Source organism: Sciurus carolinensis, chromosome 6, assembly GCF_902686445.1.
Source record: "Sciurus carolinensis chromosome 6, mSciCar1.2, whole genome shotgun sequence".
Classification (NCBI taxonomy): domain Eukaryota; kingdom Metazoa; phylum Chordata; class Mammalia; order Rodentia; family Sciuridae; genus Sciurus; species Sciurus carolinensis.
The window spans coordinates 149,100,367-149,114,708 of NC_062218.1; the positions used below are offsets into that span (position 1 = coordinate 149,100,367).

General features: G+C 44.0%; 1 protein-coding gene across 7 annotated transcripts in view; it reads right to left on the reverse strand.

Annotated features, from left to right (window-relative positions):
* The window catches only part of Atp10b (ATPase phospholipid transporting 10B (putative)), a 333,470-nt gene that overhangs the window by 73,939 nt on the left and 245,189 nt on the right, over nucleotides 1–14,342 (reverse strand). For all 7 annotated transcript variants that reach the window (XM_047556625.1, XM_047556626.1, XM_047556624.1 and 4 more), the window contains one exon: nucleotides 8,465–8,669. In XM_047556625.1, the coding sequence (XP_047412581.1) occupies nucleotides 8,465–8,669 (205 nt within the window). The remainder of the gene's footprint in view (nucleotides 1–8,464; nucleotides 8,670–14,342) is intronic.

Below are 14,342 nucleotides of genomic sequence, written 5' to 3' on the forward strand. Positions count from 1 at the left end.
TTTCCTCTGGTCAGAGCTAACAGGCCCAGGCTGTGCACAGGGTGCCTGTCACATCGATCAGTCTTTCTCTCTGCAATGCTTTTTCCAATCTAGACTCCAGGGCAGGTTCCTTGTCCCTCTCTGGAGTTAAGCTATAAGCACAAGAACTTTGGGTCTGAGAGGTTGGAGCCAAACATTGAGAGAAATGCAGATGAGAGATGGGGATTGTACTGGGGGATTCTGACTTCCTGGTTGCACGTGACCATAAGGCCCCGCTCAACCCTGTATTCTTCCAATGAGTCCCCATTTGGTCCAAGCTACTTTGAAACAGTGTTCTGTCACATGCAACCCAGTTTTGACTAATCTGTATAGTAGATTGGATGATTATCATTTTGGACACCAAATATTTCCCATACTGACTTTAAATATCCACCATTATTCATTAAGAAGAAGGTTAAGGTGGTGATGGTCAATCTGAAAATGTGAATGTGTTATCTTGAGATAGGAAAGTATCAGGAAGGAGGCAATTTTTTAGTTATCATACATTTATACCTTAGTTTGATTACATCTTTCAAATCACCTAACAGTTTCCTCATAAGGCCCTGGAGGGATAAAAGTGGAATATGATTTTCAATGGAAATGTATGAATAATGCTAAACCCTGGGAAGTGGGACTCTTCCCTGTCTACGTTGCACATGTGTGTGATGTGTGTGCCCACACCCCAGTGGGAGCGTGGAGAAGAAACTCACTAAAAGGAGGACAGAGTTCAGAAAAATTATAATACTGGTTTTTCACAGGGTTGTTTTGTCATCATAAAATTATTAGCTATCCTAAACAATTATAATCTAAAACTTGTATAGCTTCAGTACGTTCATATACATGAAATAATACTCAATTGAGAAATAAAAACTACATATAAAAGAATTTAAGAATTACTTTATCAAAAACAACCGGGATCATCAGAATTGAGTTCTAAATTCAACTATGTACTATATTAACTTGGCAATATTTGACAAATCCAGTCTCTCTGAGATCAAGATTTCTTAACCCTAAAATGTTCTCAATTTCTATCTTTTCTACCTCAAAGGACTTCTGTTAGGGGCAAATAGTAAAAGGGGCGGAGTAGCACAGTGGTTAAGGACTCTGATGTGGTAGGAGGACTGACGTGGTCAGTATTGACGAGGTGGAGCACAGACTTCTAATCCTGAGTTTGACTTGTCTTATCAGCACAAATTCTGATGTGTTCAATTCTAAGAAAAAGTCCTAGTTCTGTCACTTAAATGACACAGAAATAATGATCCTCCAGATAGCTATGACCACCTCTAGCATGTACTTATCATGGTTTCTAATTATAAGTTTCTGTGGGAAGGAACCAGATCTGTCAACGACTACTGAGATCAGGTCAGAAGAACTCGGGAACCACTTCTATTTTTGAAATTCCTATTGGCTAAAGATGGACAATCAATAAAGATAACAATGGCATTGATTTGATATACATCAACTGTGTTTAAATCAAAGAATTCTTATTGATATTTAAAGAGAAGAACTTTCTGACCATCTTGGAGGATGCTGGAGAACCGAATCATTATTTCAAAAACTGGTAAATGAAAGGAAAGCCCCAAACACTTACCCAGAAGACAGTCTGGCACAACTCAATGATGAGAGGAATTTGTAGAAACAGATGAGAGTATCATCATTTTGCAAAGTTCATGGACTTAATGGATATAAAGAATCGTTATCAGTGACTACCAACATTGAAAAAAGACATTTTGTACCTCAAGATGGTCATGCAATATGTCACACAAACACCAAATCTACTCTGAATCTGATTCAGGCATTAGATCCAACTATCAGTTTGTTAAAATACTGTGCAATCAGCAAAATCCAGACTATTGGAAATTTTATAGAACAAATGATCTGGTTTATTACACAACAGAAACTAAATATACCAGACAAAAGAGCTAAAGGAGAAACATATAGAGTAAAATAAATTTAAGAAACTGATATCAATATTTGCCTTTGCTTGGTTCCTGATTCAAATAAACACAAGGGGAAATATTGACCACTGACTTGAAAGTTAATATCAAGGAGATACTGCTATTTTTTTTTTAGGTGTGATAATGGTATCATGGTATATTTAAAAATCTTATCTTTTAGAAATGCATACTGAAATATTTGCAGATGAACTGTTGTGATACTGTTGTGATACTGAAAATCTGCTACAAAATAATTTGCAGAATATAAAGGGAGGGGGAATTGATAAACCAAGGTTGGTGATGAGTTGATTGAAATTAGACAATAGGTACTAAAAATTCATCATATAATTCTCTCTAGTTTTGTACATACTTGGAAATTTTCACAATAAAAAGAGGTATAGAACTTTGCCTGAGTTTAAGTTGAACTCAGTCCATTGCTAATCAACTGCTCTTATCTCACTTGTCATATGAGAGAATGAAAGTGCCTACCTTGTAGGATTATTTGTGAGGAATAGAAAGAGATAATAGGTGTAGAACATTGAGAAGAATCACCTATGGCTGTCCAATCAAGTGTGTTCAATCAAGTTATCTATTGATGCTGTTTATTGTTCTGAATTGCTACATAGATCCTATATTAAAATAATCCTAAAAATGTGATCTCTGCTCAACATTTAAGCAAGAAATCAACAGTTAGAAAAAACCAAATAGCATTCTTAATGGAAATTTGGAACAACCTGTCAGGGGCAGGACCCATTACAAAACCCAAAACCCACCAGTGAAGAGTACTTTTTTTTTTTTTTTTTTTAAGTACAGGCAAGGTTAAGAAGATAGGCAACCATCTTTAGCTCCATCTGACATTTGTCATCACTGAACTGGGATAGTGATAAATTTGTCCCTATCAGACCTCCACTTCTTGCTAACAAAATCCTCCTCTATCTAAATATGTTAAAATCATTTCACATTTTCACTGCGGAGGATTCAAGTAAAAACAACTGTTCCAGCTGAGCAAGTAACAGTTAGGCACAAACTATGTGTGGAATGCAGGCTAGTTAAAAGGGAGACTCAATGAAGAACTTCAACGATCAACAGATGAGCAAATTATTACATTAATCAACAATGCCCTTCGCCAAAGCATTCCATAATTTAATATGTATGTGAATCACTTGGGGGTCTTGCTAAACTGCCGAATCTGGTTTACTCTGGGGTGGGGCCTGAGAGTTCACATTTCTGACAAGCTAGTCTGTTGTTCTGACTTGACAAGTTTCTAATCCACAGCAGGAAATGATTTGACATACATTGTAGTAGACTTGAGCTTTAATGATGTGGAAAATAGATTCCAAGTACATGTTTGAGTTAAGGTATTAATTAGAAGAATCTATTTCTGATTCTTTGGCTTTGGTAACTTTTCCTTTTATAAAAGATGAATGCCACAGGTATTTGTGTTACTTGTCAAATCTCCAGACTAAAACCCTTCAGGCATCAGAATGTCACCAAAAGGAAAGCCATACAATTTAATTCTCTAATCAAGTCCTCCTGCCTGCTGGGCAGAATTTACTATAATCCTAATTTTGGATTCTTTCCCTGTTACCATTTTCCCAACAACATCATGTGGGAATGAATATTTCACAAGCAGTTCAATAATCTTGTGAATTTAAAGATGGTTCATCAGGATAAAGGTTTCAATTGAACAAGCAGTTGGTTTGGTCCAAGGTTGAATTATGAGAAAAGGATTTTGAAACCAACTCTGACAACCACGGCGACATGGAAAGAAGACCCTTTTAGGGCTCCTTGTAATTCCATTTGAACATAAATAGGAAAGGGAAGCACGAATCTCCCGAGTCATGAGGACTGTAACTTCTCTGTCATTCTTCACCCGTTGTGATCATGTCTGAACCACAATCCAGGTTACCATTTCTCAGAAAGCTCCATAGGAATGTCAATAAGTACTTGTGCTGAAAAAGGATAGTCAAATAGTTTGGAGAGCTCAGCATTCAAGTTCAACACACCTGGTTACTCCAGTACTACTTAAGAGAACTTCATTTGTTAATAAACTTTGGAGTCTTTAACAGGGGTCCACCAGACATCAGCTTCCCAATTTGATCTGAACAGAAACCATATTTTTCAAGAACCATCTCTTGGGATAAGTGTTTCATGTACTGGGCCTTGAGAAATGCTGATCTAGGGAAGCCAACGTTGGATTAATGGAATTCAGTGATCTCTTATCATCCATAGTGAAAATCTTGTGTGGGTCAGAGGTGGGAAATGTCTAGAAATCTATGTGGCTAGTAAAAGTCCTGTGGGGAAGGTGAAGGTCACATAACTATAGAGATTTATAGGGAAAACAAGTCAACAAGAGCCCTTGATACTCAGTATTTAAGACATTAAGTTCTCAAACAATTCATATCTGTTGGTGTTCAAAATCTTCTCTGAGACCATTGGTAAAGTTCCCCTTTTCTGTGCCACAGTTTTCCTGTGTAAAATGAGGACAGCAATGGCCACCTCTCAGAGTGGCTGTAAGGACTAGAAGGGACAACGCCTCACAGGCACATGGGATAAAGCACATAGACACTGGTTGTGTCCTCATCGCGGTAAGTGGGCTTTTGGAAGGACTCAAGGTGGCACCTTCCCTTACAAGGGTTTCAAGGGTCTTCGAGAAGATTGTTGTGGTTTAGATGTGAGATGTGCCCCCAAAGCTCATGCATGAGATAACGCAAGAACTTTCAGAGGTAGAATGATTGTGTTCTGAGAGCCGTCACCCAATCAGTGAATTAATCCCCTGATGGGGATGAACTGAGTGGTAACTGAAGGCCGGTGGGGTGTGGCTGGAGGAGGTGGGCACTGGGCATGTGTCCTTGGGGTCTATATTTTGTATCTGGTGAATATGGTCTCTTTCTCTCTCTGCTTCTTGGTGGCCCTGTCCTGACCTGCTTTCCTCTGCCACACTCTTCTACCATGATGTTCTGCCTCACCTGGAGCCCTGAGGAATGGAGCTGGCTATCTATGGCCTGAGAACTCTGAAACTGAACCTCCAAATGAACTGGTGGTCCTCTAAAATTGTTCTTGTTGGGTCTGTTGGTCACAGCAGCAAAGAAGCTGACTAAAGCAGAAGTGGTGGTGGGTTTATATCAAGATCATCATGCTCAGGCCCCTACTCAGCCCCAGCGGATGGTAACTCAGGGGTGGCAGTAGGGCAGGATGCATGTGGCTTTTAAAAGCTTCCCCAGTAATGAGTGGGGTGCCCTCTAAGCTCCTGTAATGTATCTGCAGCAAACCTTCAAGTGGGGATCCTCCTCTTCCTATGGTAGTTCTGGGACATGTTTCTTGGAATAAAAAGTTTATGCTCTTAAATGTTAAGAAATGCTATACATTGGCACCTGCCTCTTATCCTCCTTGGGGATTATTCAAGTATCAGAGAAGGTTAGCGGGACACAATATTTAAAGTGAGTGTCTCCTTGCTTTCTTTGACTTTGCAACTTTTATTTTTCTTGCAACTTTTATTTGCATCTTTGTTGAACACATTAGAGAAATCCCACATGATAGAGTCAGCCCAAAGGGAGTTCTATCCATATTCTATTTATATGTCTTTTGCACTAAAGATACAGGGGAGAAGCCAGGTAGCAAAAGAGCAGCCAACACTACTGCCCAGACAGTGGGCTGAGATTTTAATTCTTTAGTTCTATTTTAATATTAATAACTATTTTAATTCTTGTCATCTGCTACTTTTATGTGAAATAATATCAAAAATAATAAATACATGTATTCAAGTTGGCATCTCTGGGTAAACTCAGGTAACAGTAAAAGATCCAGGGAGATGAACTAGTGTAGACTTGAAGTCTCGAGGTTCTGAATGAACTTGGCTTTGAGTCCTAGTTCCAATTCTCCCTGGCTCAGTGATGGTGGGTGAGTTATATGACCTCTCTCTGCTGCAGAGAGAGTACCATTTTACTTAGGGACAATGGTATTTCCTATCTCTTGTTTTGTCATGGGGATAAATGAGATAATCCTGCAAGTATGGGCGCAAGTTCAGTATTGTATTAAAAATGCGCTTGAACAAAAGGAGAAGGAGAATCAAGACAAGAGTGAGAACCCTGGAAAACTTCAAGTTCATATAAATCTTCTTTCCACATGTGAATTTACCTTATTTATTTTTCAAACCAGGTGCCCTATGAGAACTCAGGGTGAGAGTTTGGGAGACGCATTAAGTTGACTGGTCTGCGGCACTCGGGTGTGAAAGACCCTTCCACCTGATTTCATTCTAATCCCCACCATCTAATGAATATGCATGGAACAGTTTGAGAGTTGCTGCCAATGACAAGGTCACTGGTTGAAGAGCAAAGCACTGACATGATCGCCCGAGAGAGTTAAGAACGGTTCAGAACTGAATGAGGTCACGGAGGCTGAGGAGGGAGGTTTGTGAGCAAACATAAACTTACTATGAGGAGGAGGAGGAAGGAAGGAGGGAGAAGGAGGGAGAGAGAGGGAAGAAGAGGAGGAGGGGAAGGGGAGGGGAGAGAAAGCCTCAGAGTAGCAGTCTTACACACGTGTGTGTGCGTGTAACACATACTTCTTACTATAAGTAAAAATGAGCACAAAGGTTTGAAAGTCTCTGTCCAAGAAAGCAGGCCACAGGACCTTGAAGTCAGGCCCAGGTGGTTGCTGCTTGTCTAGGTCGACTTGGTGAACTTGGACCAGATCTTGCCCTGCCTTTTTGTAAACATTGGGATGATTCAGTGACTGTGGGAGGGGCAAGCAAAGGAGTGACAGACTCAGAGGCCAATGCCCAGTTCCAGAACTGCCCACCGGGCAGACAGCTGTGGCACAGCAGCAGGGTGAGGACAGCCAGGGGCGAGGTGAGCCCGTTTCTAGTCCAGCAGCAGTGTTGCCATTTACTGTGTATCCAGCAGGTGCCAAGCCCCCTCTTTTGTCCTTTTACTCTCCCCGTCCCATTTGACTCTCACAGCAAAACCACGGGATTGCTGGGAGCATTCCCACTGAAAGGAGGAGACAAAAATGACGTCATGGGCAGGAAAATAGAATCTGTGGACGTTGTTATGCAAAAAAAAAAAAAAAAAGTCAAACTCAGAAGTTTGACTCATATGTGGAATTTAAGAAGAAGGAAAAGAAAAGGTGCATGGTAGAGAGATCTCTTGAAAATCCAAGGGAGGAAAAGGACCAGGGAGGAGGGAAAGGGGAGATATTCCAGAATGATACTGGTCAAAGTATATTGTGCACACGCATGAGTAAGTAACCATGAGTCCTATCACTGTGTACAACTATGATGCACCAATGAAAGGGTGAAAAAACATAAAACTGCTGAGCACAAAAAAGAAAAAAGGAGGAGACCACAGACTTCTGAGAACTGAATTGATCACCACACAAAAAGACTGTAAGGATTGTTCACCAGGCGCTTGGTTAAGTGGCGTGAGGCAGGGTGAACTGTTTTCTGGAGAAATCAGTCTAGATAGCTGCACCCCAGTTCATGGGAATCCCTGAGGAATGGAACCTTCTTTCTCCCAAACCCCATGACTCATTCAATTTCTCCAAGCCAAAGGTTGGTGGAGTAAAAAGAAGCCAGGAAATTTTATTTATTTATTTTTTTAACATGAAAAAGGTGCCAGATTGGAAGTCAATGCACACAAGGGGAATTTTAATGAAAATTTGAAGGTGACACCCAGCTTCAATTAGTCAACACACATGGCCTACGAAGGTCATTGAAATTACCAGCCTCTCCCTGGGCGCCATGTTCATGCTAAGTAATTTGCATGCGTTTCAGTGCATCTCCAGAATAGCCCTATGGAGAGGGTATGATTTTTATCTTCATTGTCCAGAGTGGGGAACTAAGGTGAGGGAGGGTAATTGCTTGCCTAGGGTGAGACAGGTAGTAAGTGTCAAGGTTTAATCTTTAAACTCAGCTCTGTGGAATCCAAGAGTCAGAGCTAGAAACCACCAAGCAACATGGCTTCTCCATGACCCACTGATCCAAGGAACCACTGATATAAGCAAGAGGGCTAAATGGAAGCATCAGTGATGGCTCCCTGAGCTCAGAGAGGCTTCAGCGCTGTTGAAAAGACACGCACAAGTGGAAAAATTGTTACTAATCCCTTGCTGTGGCTCAGAAGTGGCCAAAGGAGTACTAAAGATTCATAGAGGGAGTGGCAGCCAGAGCTGAGCTAAGCAGAATGAGTGGGAGGGGCGGACCCCAGGAGTAACTGAACAGCCATGAGCCTGCTTGGTTTGGAGCACAGAGCAGTTTCCTGGGGTGAACAGAGTGAGTCTGCATGGGGGAACTTTAAGCCTTTCAGAAAGACATTTAGCTAAGCCTCAACTTCCTCATCTGCGATATGGGACTATTCCATCTCACAGGGGTGCTGGGAGAATGAAGTGTTTCTGAGGTGCTTGGGACAGAGGCATCCGCTACTTTTCGCTTTATCTACCCGATTAACTGTCCAGTTAAATAGCTTGCTTCTTCCCTCTGACCTTCCCACTGAAGAGCTTAGAAAAAGTCCTACCTGCTGGGAGAAGCCCCTGACGACACATCTTTGTTTGAGGTTTGTCTCTCCATCCAAGTTGGCGGTTTCCAGATGGCAGATCCCGCTGGGGTCTGAAGAAAAGAGGAGGAGTATGTCTGCGGGGACGATCTCATTGCACTGCATCTGGATGAAGTCACCCACGCGCACGTCCTTCCAGCACTTCTGCAGGTAGCGCTGCTCTTTCCTTGGGTAGGAAAAAGACAAGGGTCTCGATGAGCTTTAAGATGCTTCAAAAATTAATAAATGAATGGAAGAAGGTTCCACCTGCACTTAAATATCTCCCCAGTTAGCCTGTCATGAGACTGCTCTGGATTCTACCATGCCCCCAGAAGACCACCATTACAATCTCTCTAGAACACCTAGACATGTTTTGTAGGATCCCACTAGTGAAAGATTTCTCCTGGTGATGATTTAGCATTTTGATTGACTGCCAGCTATTGACCAGGTAACTATGCTCAGCCCTGGCTTCTTAGCAGGAGAAAAATTCCAAAAGAAATGAACTATACTTCTATTTTAGTGAAACTCTTGATATGCATAATTTACCAGTATAACCAGCAATCATTGATGAAAACAAGGTTGCAAAGAACTGGGACATAGAAGATGGCTTTGATTTTTGGGAAGGAGAGTGGCATTTGGAGAGGTGAGGCCATTGGTCATTATCTAGGAATATTTGAAACAAGTGATGAAATATGAAAGCCTAGGCAGTCAGGGCATTAGGAAGAGGGCAGCAGGCACGTGGGTGGGGTGGGACCTCCCCTAACGGTAGAGTCAGAAGGCTGCTGGAAGCTGAGGAGAAGACACACTTTATCTTCCCATTCAATTTGTCAAGCTGAGTTAACAGCAGTTAACAGTGGCAATTGAAAATTTAGCATTTCTAATTTGCTGAGCATGGGGGATATTTTGTTTAGTTGCATAATAATCCATTGGTACAGATTTTTATCATACCCATTTCACAAATGAGGAAATTGAGAATCAAAACGAAAATTTTTCCCCCAATCTCACAAAAACAGAGCTGAGCCCTGAGCTTGAATCCAACGTGACAGTGAAGCTCACAGTTCTGTGCTACCTACCCTCAGGTGGCATCCTGTTCTCAGCTTTCCAGCTGCCCCCAAGGTCCTCCCTGCTTCCCCAGGTGACACATTCCACGGCCACAGAGCTCTTGTTTCAGAAAGCCTTCCTTTTGCCTAGCTGAATATTTAAGGAGTTCTGTTCTCCTGGGTAGTCTGAGCTATCCCGTCTTCTACCTTTTAAAAAGTATTCCATGGTACTCGTGAGGGGTCCTATGACACCTTGGACATGCAAAACCCAATTCAACATTTCAGGAGTCCTGAATTATTTCTTGCATGTGAGTTTCAAGCTCTGCCCTGGAGGTGTGGGATCTTCTAAGGCTGCATTTGGAATGTTCCTCTTGTGGGATTTGGAACCCAACCAGTTTTCCACGTGTGGTCTTTCTACCTGAGCCCAGGAGGCTGGGGGTGTCCAAGGGCAGCTGGCCTCGAGAGGCTGACTCTCCGGCTGGTTCTACGCTGATGCTGATCCCTCTGGGCTTTTATTCTTTCTTCTGGAATCTGAGCCGTCCTGGGCAAGACAAGATCACTCTTTCACGGAGAAAGGTACTTGGGAGGTTGAGAGGTTTGGTGTCTTCCTCCTTTTCTTGGGGCTTTTTGGAGAAACCAGACAAACCCTGCGAAGATCCCATCTTATTGGTCATAAAAGGCCCTCCCAGGAGCCTCGCTCAAGCCCTTGAAGTGAAGGTGCTTCCATTTGGAAGCATGAAGAAGACCTGATATAAACAGTCAGGGACGTCAGAACTGGAGAATAGCCTTGTCACTCAGAGTTCTGTGGCAGTGACCCAGAGCCCTGGGGGCTCAATACAGCAGGCTCAGTTGAATCAAAGCATGGGCTTTGTCACCCAAATGACTACTGAGACCACTTTTGTGTATTTGGTGGCAGAGGAGAACAAAGTGTAGCACTTTAGTGAGAAATTTTCCTTCCATGCAAAAAGCATATAATGGGTTTCCAAGCACCTTTCAATTGATTATCTCAGTCTACTGAATACCACTCTGCGGAACGTCACTTTTTAGAAAATGAACAATAGGGGTGGTTGCATAGGTTTGCTGTCCTTTTCACTTTAGAAATATGTTTGTTTAAAAATACGCTTGTCTATATATTTAGGTCACCACGAGTGCCACTGTGACTGTCAAACACTTCAAGGTCCCTCTGCTGGCTCAGGGGACAGTCGTTTTTTTCTTCAAAGCAGCTCTGGGATCCCCTGTTCGATATTCAAGAATAAAGCTCTTTAAGGGCACTGGAATGGCCCATAAGCTCAGTGAGAAAAGGAACCTCGAAGTGAGGAGGGGACTGGTTCTCTACTGTATATTTTTTCTTTTAGAGAGAAAGCTTAATAAAAGGATTTTAAAATATTGTGCAAAATTGCCCCAAGGAACGGAGGATTGGCCATGACACATCAGCATCTCTCTTCCCTACCCATTTTGGCGACTGTGTTCTGCCAGAGAATGCCTGTGGGAATCTCAACATTCTTGGAGCTCGGATTTAGAAGAACACCTTTGACTGAGCAACGTCCCGATGGCCAGTGCTTCCCAAGCACCCTGGTTCTGAGGTTTTGGCAAACGGCAAGCTGGGCGGCTGAATTCAGAGGCATAGCAAAGTCAAGGCCAAAGCACCTCCATCTGTGAATGTTGAATTTCACTCTTTGCTTTTCAATAAAAGTCTTCATTGCTTATTATGGGACATGGGTTATTAAGATGAGGGAAGGTGGAGGACTTCGGAGATGAATTTAGGGCGTGTCCATGTTCACAGTCAGTCAGTTCTTTGAACTGGGATGAAATGTCTTGTCAATCTTCACCATGGTGGTAGGCATCACAAGATCAAGGAGCCACCTACAAGTCATAAGTAGGATCGTGTCTGTCTTCTGGGTAGAATTCCTTGGATCCCAGGGAGGTCACCCCTGGACGGGATGCCCTGTTGTTCCTTTAGATACAATCCTCCCTTCCTTAGGAGAGTACCTGGCAGTGAAGCCACACCCTCCCCAAGACAGAGAATGCCCATCTCTGGGGTCAGCTTCTTGGACAGGTGCCTGTGCACACCCTCCAGGATACCCTGTCAGGAGTAGTGACACTAGGGAGCCAATGTGACTTCAGGGTGTTCATGTAAGAAACAGCTTTGGGAAGACAGAGTTTAGTGATTTAGCTGAACAATTACGTTTATCATAACTATAGTTATGCTATAAAATCAGGCGAATTTTATAGGACTTTTAGGTATTGAAAAAAGTGAGACAGGAGGGACATGTCCTTGCATTTGGTCACTTCGTGCTAGTCACCCTATTCTCCAGAGCCATTATTGCCCCCTGAGCTGTCAGGAGCATGTCTGTGGAGAAGCCAGGCATGCACAGCCCAAGGGGGTCAAGCCAGTGGAGGTGACGAGCGGCAGAATCTTGCTGAGGCGTAAAAGCAGCGTGCTTCTGCACTGAGTGACTCCCAGATGTGACCGGCAGCTGGCTGGGAGCCGCCTGTGGGAGCCGCTGCCTCATTAATCCAGCCCGTTTGGAACAGCTGCCTCAGGTGGACGCGCTGATACACTCTTGATGGTCCCCCTGCTCAGCGAGTCCGCACCTGGGAACCGACTGCTATTTCAGTTTCCTGCGATGTTCAGGGCTGCTTAAAAATAAGACAAATCAACGTGGCTTGGGACAAAGACTCCATCTGGCAGATTCCGCCTCGAGGAGAAATTAAGTGGTGCAGTGTTAAACAGCTTTCCGAAAGGAGATGGGGTTTATTAAAAGGTAAATAAACAGCAAGAGAGGTTTGTAACCAACTGTATGCCAGGGGGGAACAGGTGAGAGGGGGAGAAAAGAGGAGGAGAGGATGCTCAAGGCTCCATTTCTCCAAGAACTGGGTTTTATAAAAGAACGTCAGGGAGCTCCAGGAGAGACCTGTCAGGAGGATCAGCCATTCAAAGTACAGTGATGAGCTGATCTGGGCTGTCTTTCAGTAAGCTTGAATGCCAGGCCCAGAATGTTCGGCGTGGCTACCCCAGGGTGGATGGGGAACCCCAGAGAGAATGAGCACAGTAGAGGAATTAAGAGCACTTTGAACCCCTGCTTCACTGCTTAGGACCTGTGTGACCGTGGGCAAGTTACTTAACCTCTCAGAGCCTCTGTACCTTCCAGTAGAAGAGAACATGTGCTCTTGCCTCAGAGAGGTGATGACAAAGAACTGGCAATACGACCGCTTTATGGGACTGGACTCGGGGCTCGGCCCTTAGCAAGTCCTTTTTAAATAGCAGCTTCTTTGTGGGGACAGGGTGAAAACTCCTGTTCACGTTGTTGTTTTATGGCCTCCAGTGCTTTCCTCTTCATGCCGTTTGCTGCTGACAATCACATTTCACGGCTGGGGTCCGGGCACAACAACCACAAATGAGAAACTCTCAGAATCCAAACCTTTTCCCCACCCCTGCAAAAAGGGACTGGATTTCAGCAAATCAAGCATTTCTGACTCTGGAGCATGACTCCTGGGATGAGTTTTCAGAAATGCATGTCCTTACAATCAGGCTGGAGGGGATTTGATAGATCTCTAATTCACCCGAATTCTTCAGGGGAGGAAACAGACTCAGCAGAGAAGGGATATCCTGGCCAAGGTGCACAGTAACAGCTCAGGCTGGACCCTCTTTTTATAGCTCCCAGGAGGAGAACCAAAGGCCTGGTGGCTAGTTCAGGAAAACTAAGAAGGCCCAATTTTTTGGACGTCAGTGTGCTGAGGCGGAGGCAGCCTTGTAGAACGGTTGAGAACTTTGGAGTCAGGTGAACTGGATTTGCAACCTGGAGCTACCTTTTATATATAGTGTGACCTTGAATCTGCGACGTAACTTTCTGATCCTCAGTTTTTTCATCTATCAAATGGGTCAAACCTCTCCTATAGGTTGTGGGTGAAAGTTATGCTAGTATACAAACCTTGCCTGATTGCCTCCCAGCAAATGGTGTTTATAGCTGCCAACAGCGTCACATCCCTGCCGTTATTACCAGATTGGGACAGTCATTGCTGTGGAGACAGACTAGGAACTGTTGCAGCTGTCTGTATTCATTAGCTGATACAGATGTGGTGTGGGACTTTGTTAACTGGAGGAGAAACTTAGTAAGAGGGAGTAGGATTTAAAAGGGAGAAAGGGCAGCATGACCTTAGTCCCTAACTGGCCCCAGGAAATGGCGCAGAGGCTGAGGATGAATGTTAAGACAGCGTGGGCCTGGGGCAGGGGGCGGCAGTGCTGAATCTTCTGCCTCAGTGCTGAGTCTCTGCTCCCTGAACCTGCCTGTCTGCCATAGACCCCAGCGCGAGGTGGTGGTTAGAACAGGAGGACTTGAATCCCTAGAAGGGAAGAGCTGAGACCAGGAGACTCTGGGGGAATCTGAGTGACGTTCACCCTTCCTGAGCTGCCCAGCTCTATTTGGGAAGCCTTGAGGATTAGGTGGGAAGACTGAAGCCCCAAATCAACAGGTTGGGGTGAGCCTCACTGTCAGTGGGGCATCTGTTTGAATGTGACCTCATTCTTACTCAGAGGCTGGGAGGCCGGACACATTTGGGTCTCATTTGCACAGCAGGATCTTGGAACCCCAGGCCTAGGGGTAGTCCAGCCCTGATTTGACTGACCGTGTGGCGGCCACCCACGGAAAGCTGAACTGAGCACGGAATGTCACCAGGAAGTGAGGGTCATGGGAACACCACGCTTCAGAAGATGGGGGAGTCACAGGTGCTTGCCTGGCCTGGGTGATGGGGAAGCAGCCTGGGGGTACGTACACTGCTGCCCTGAGCGCTGCTCCTCTGTCCTACCTCTGTCTCTTCAC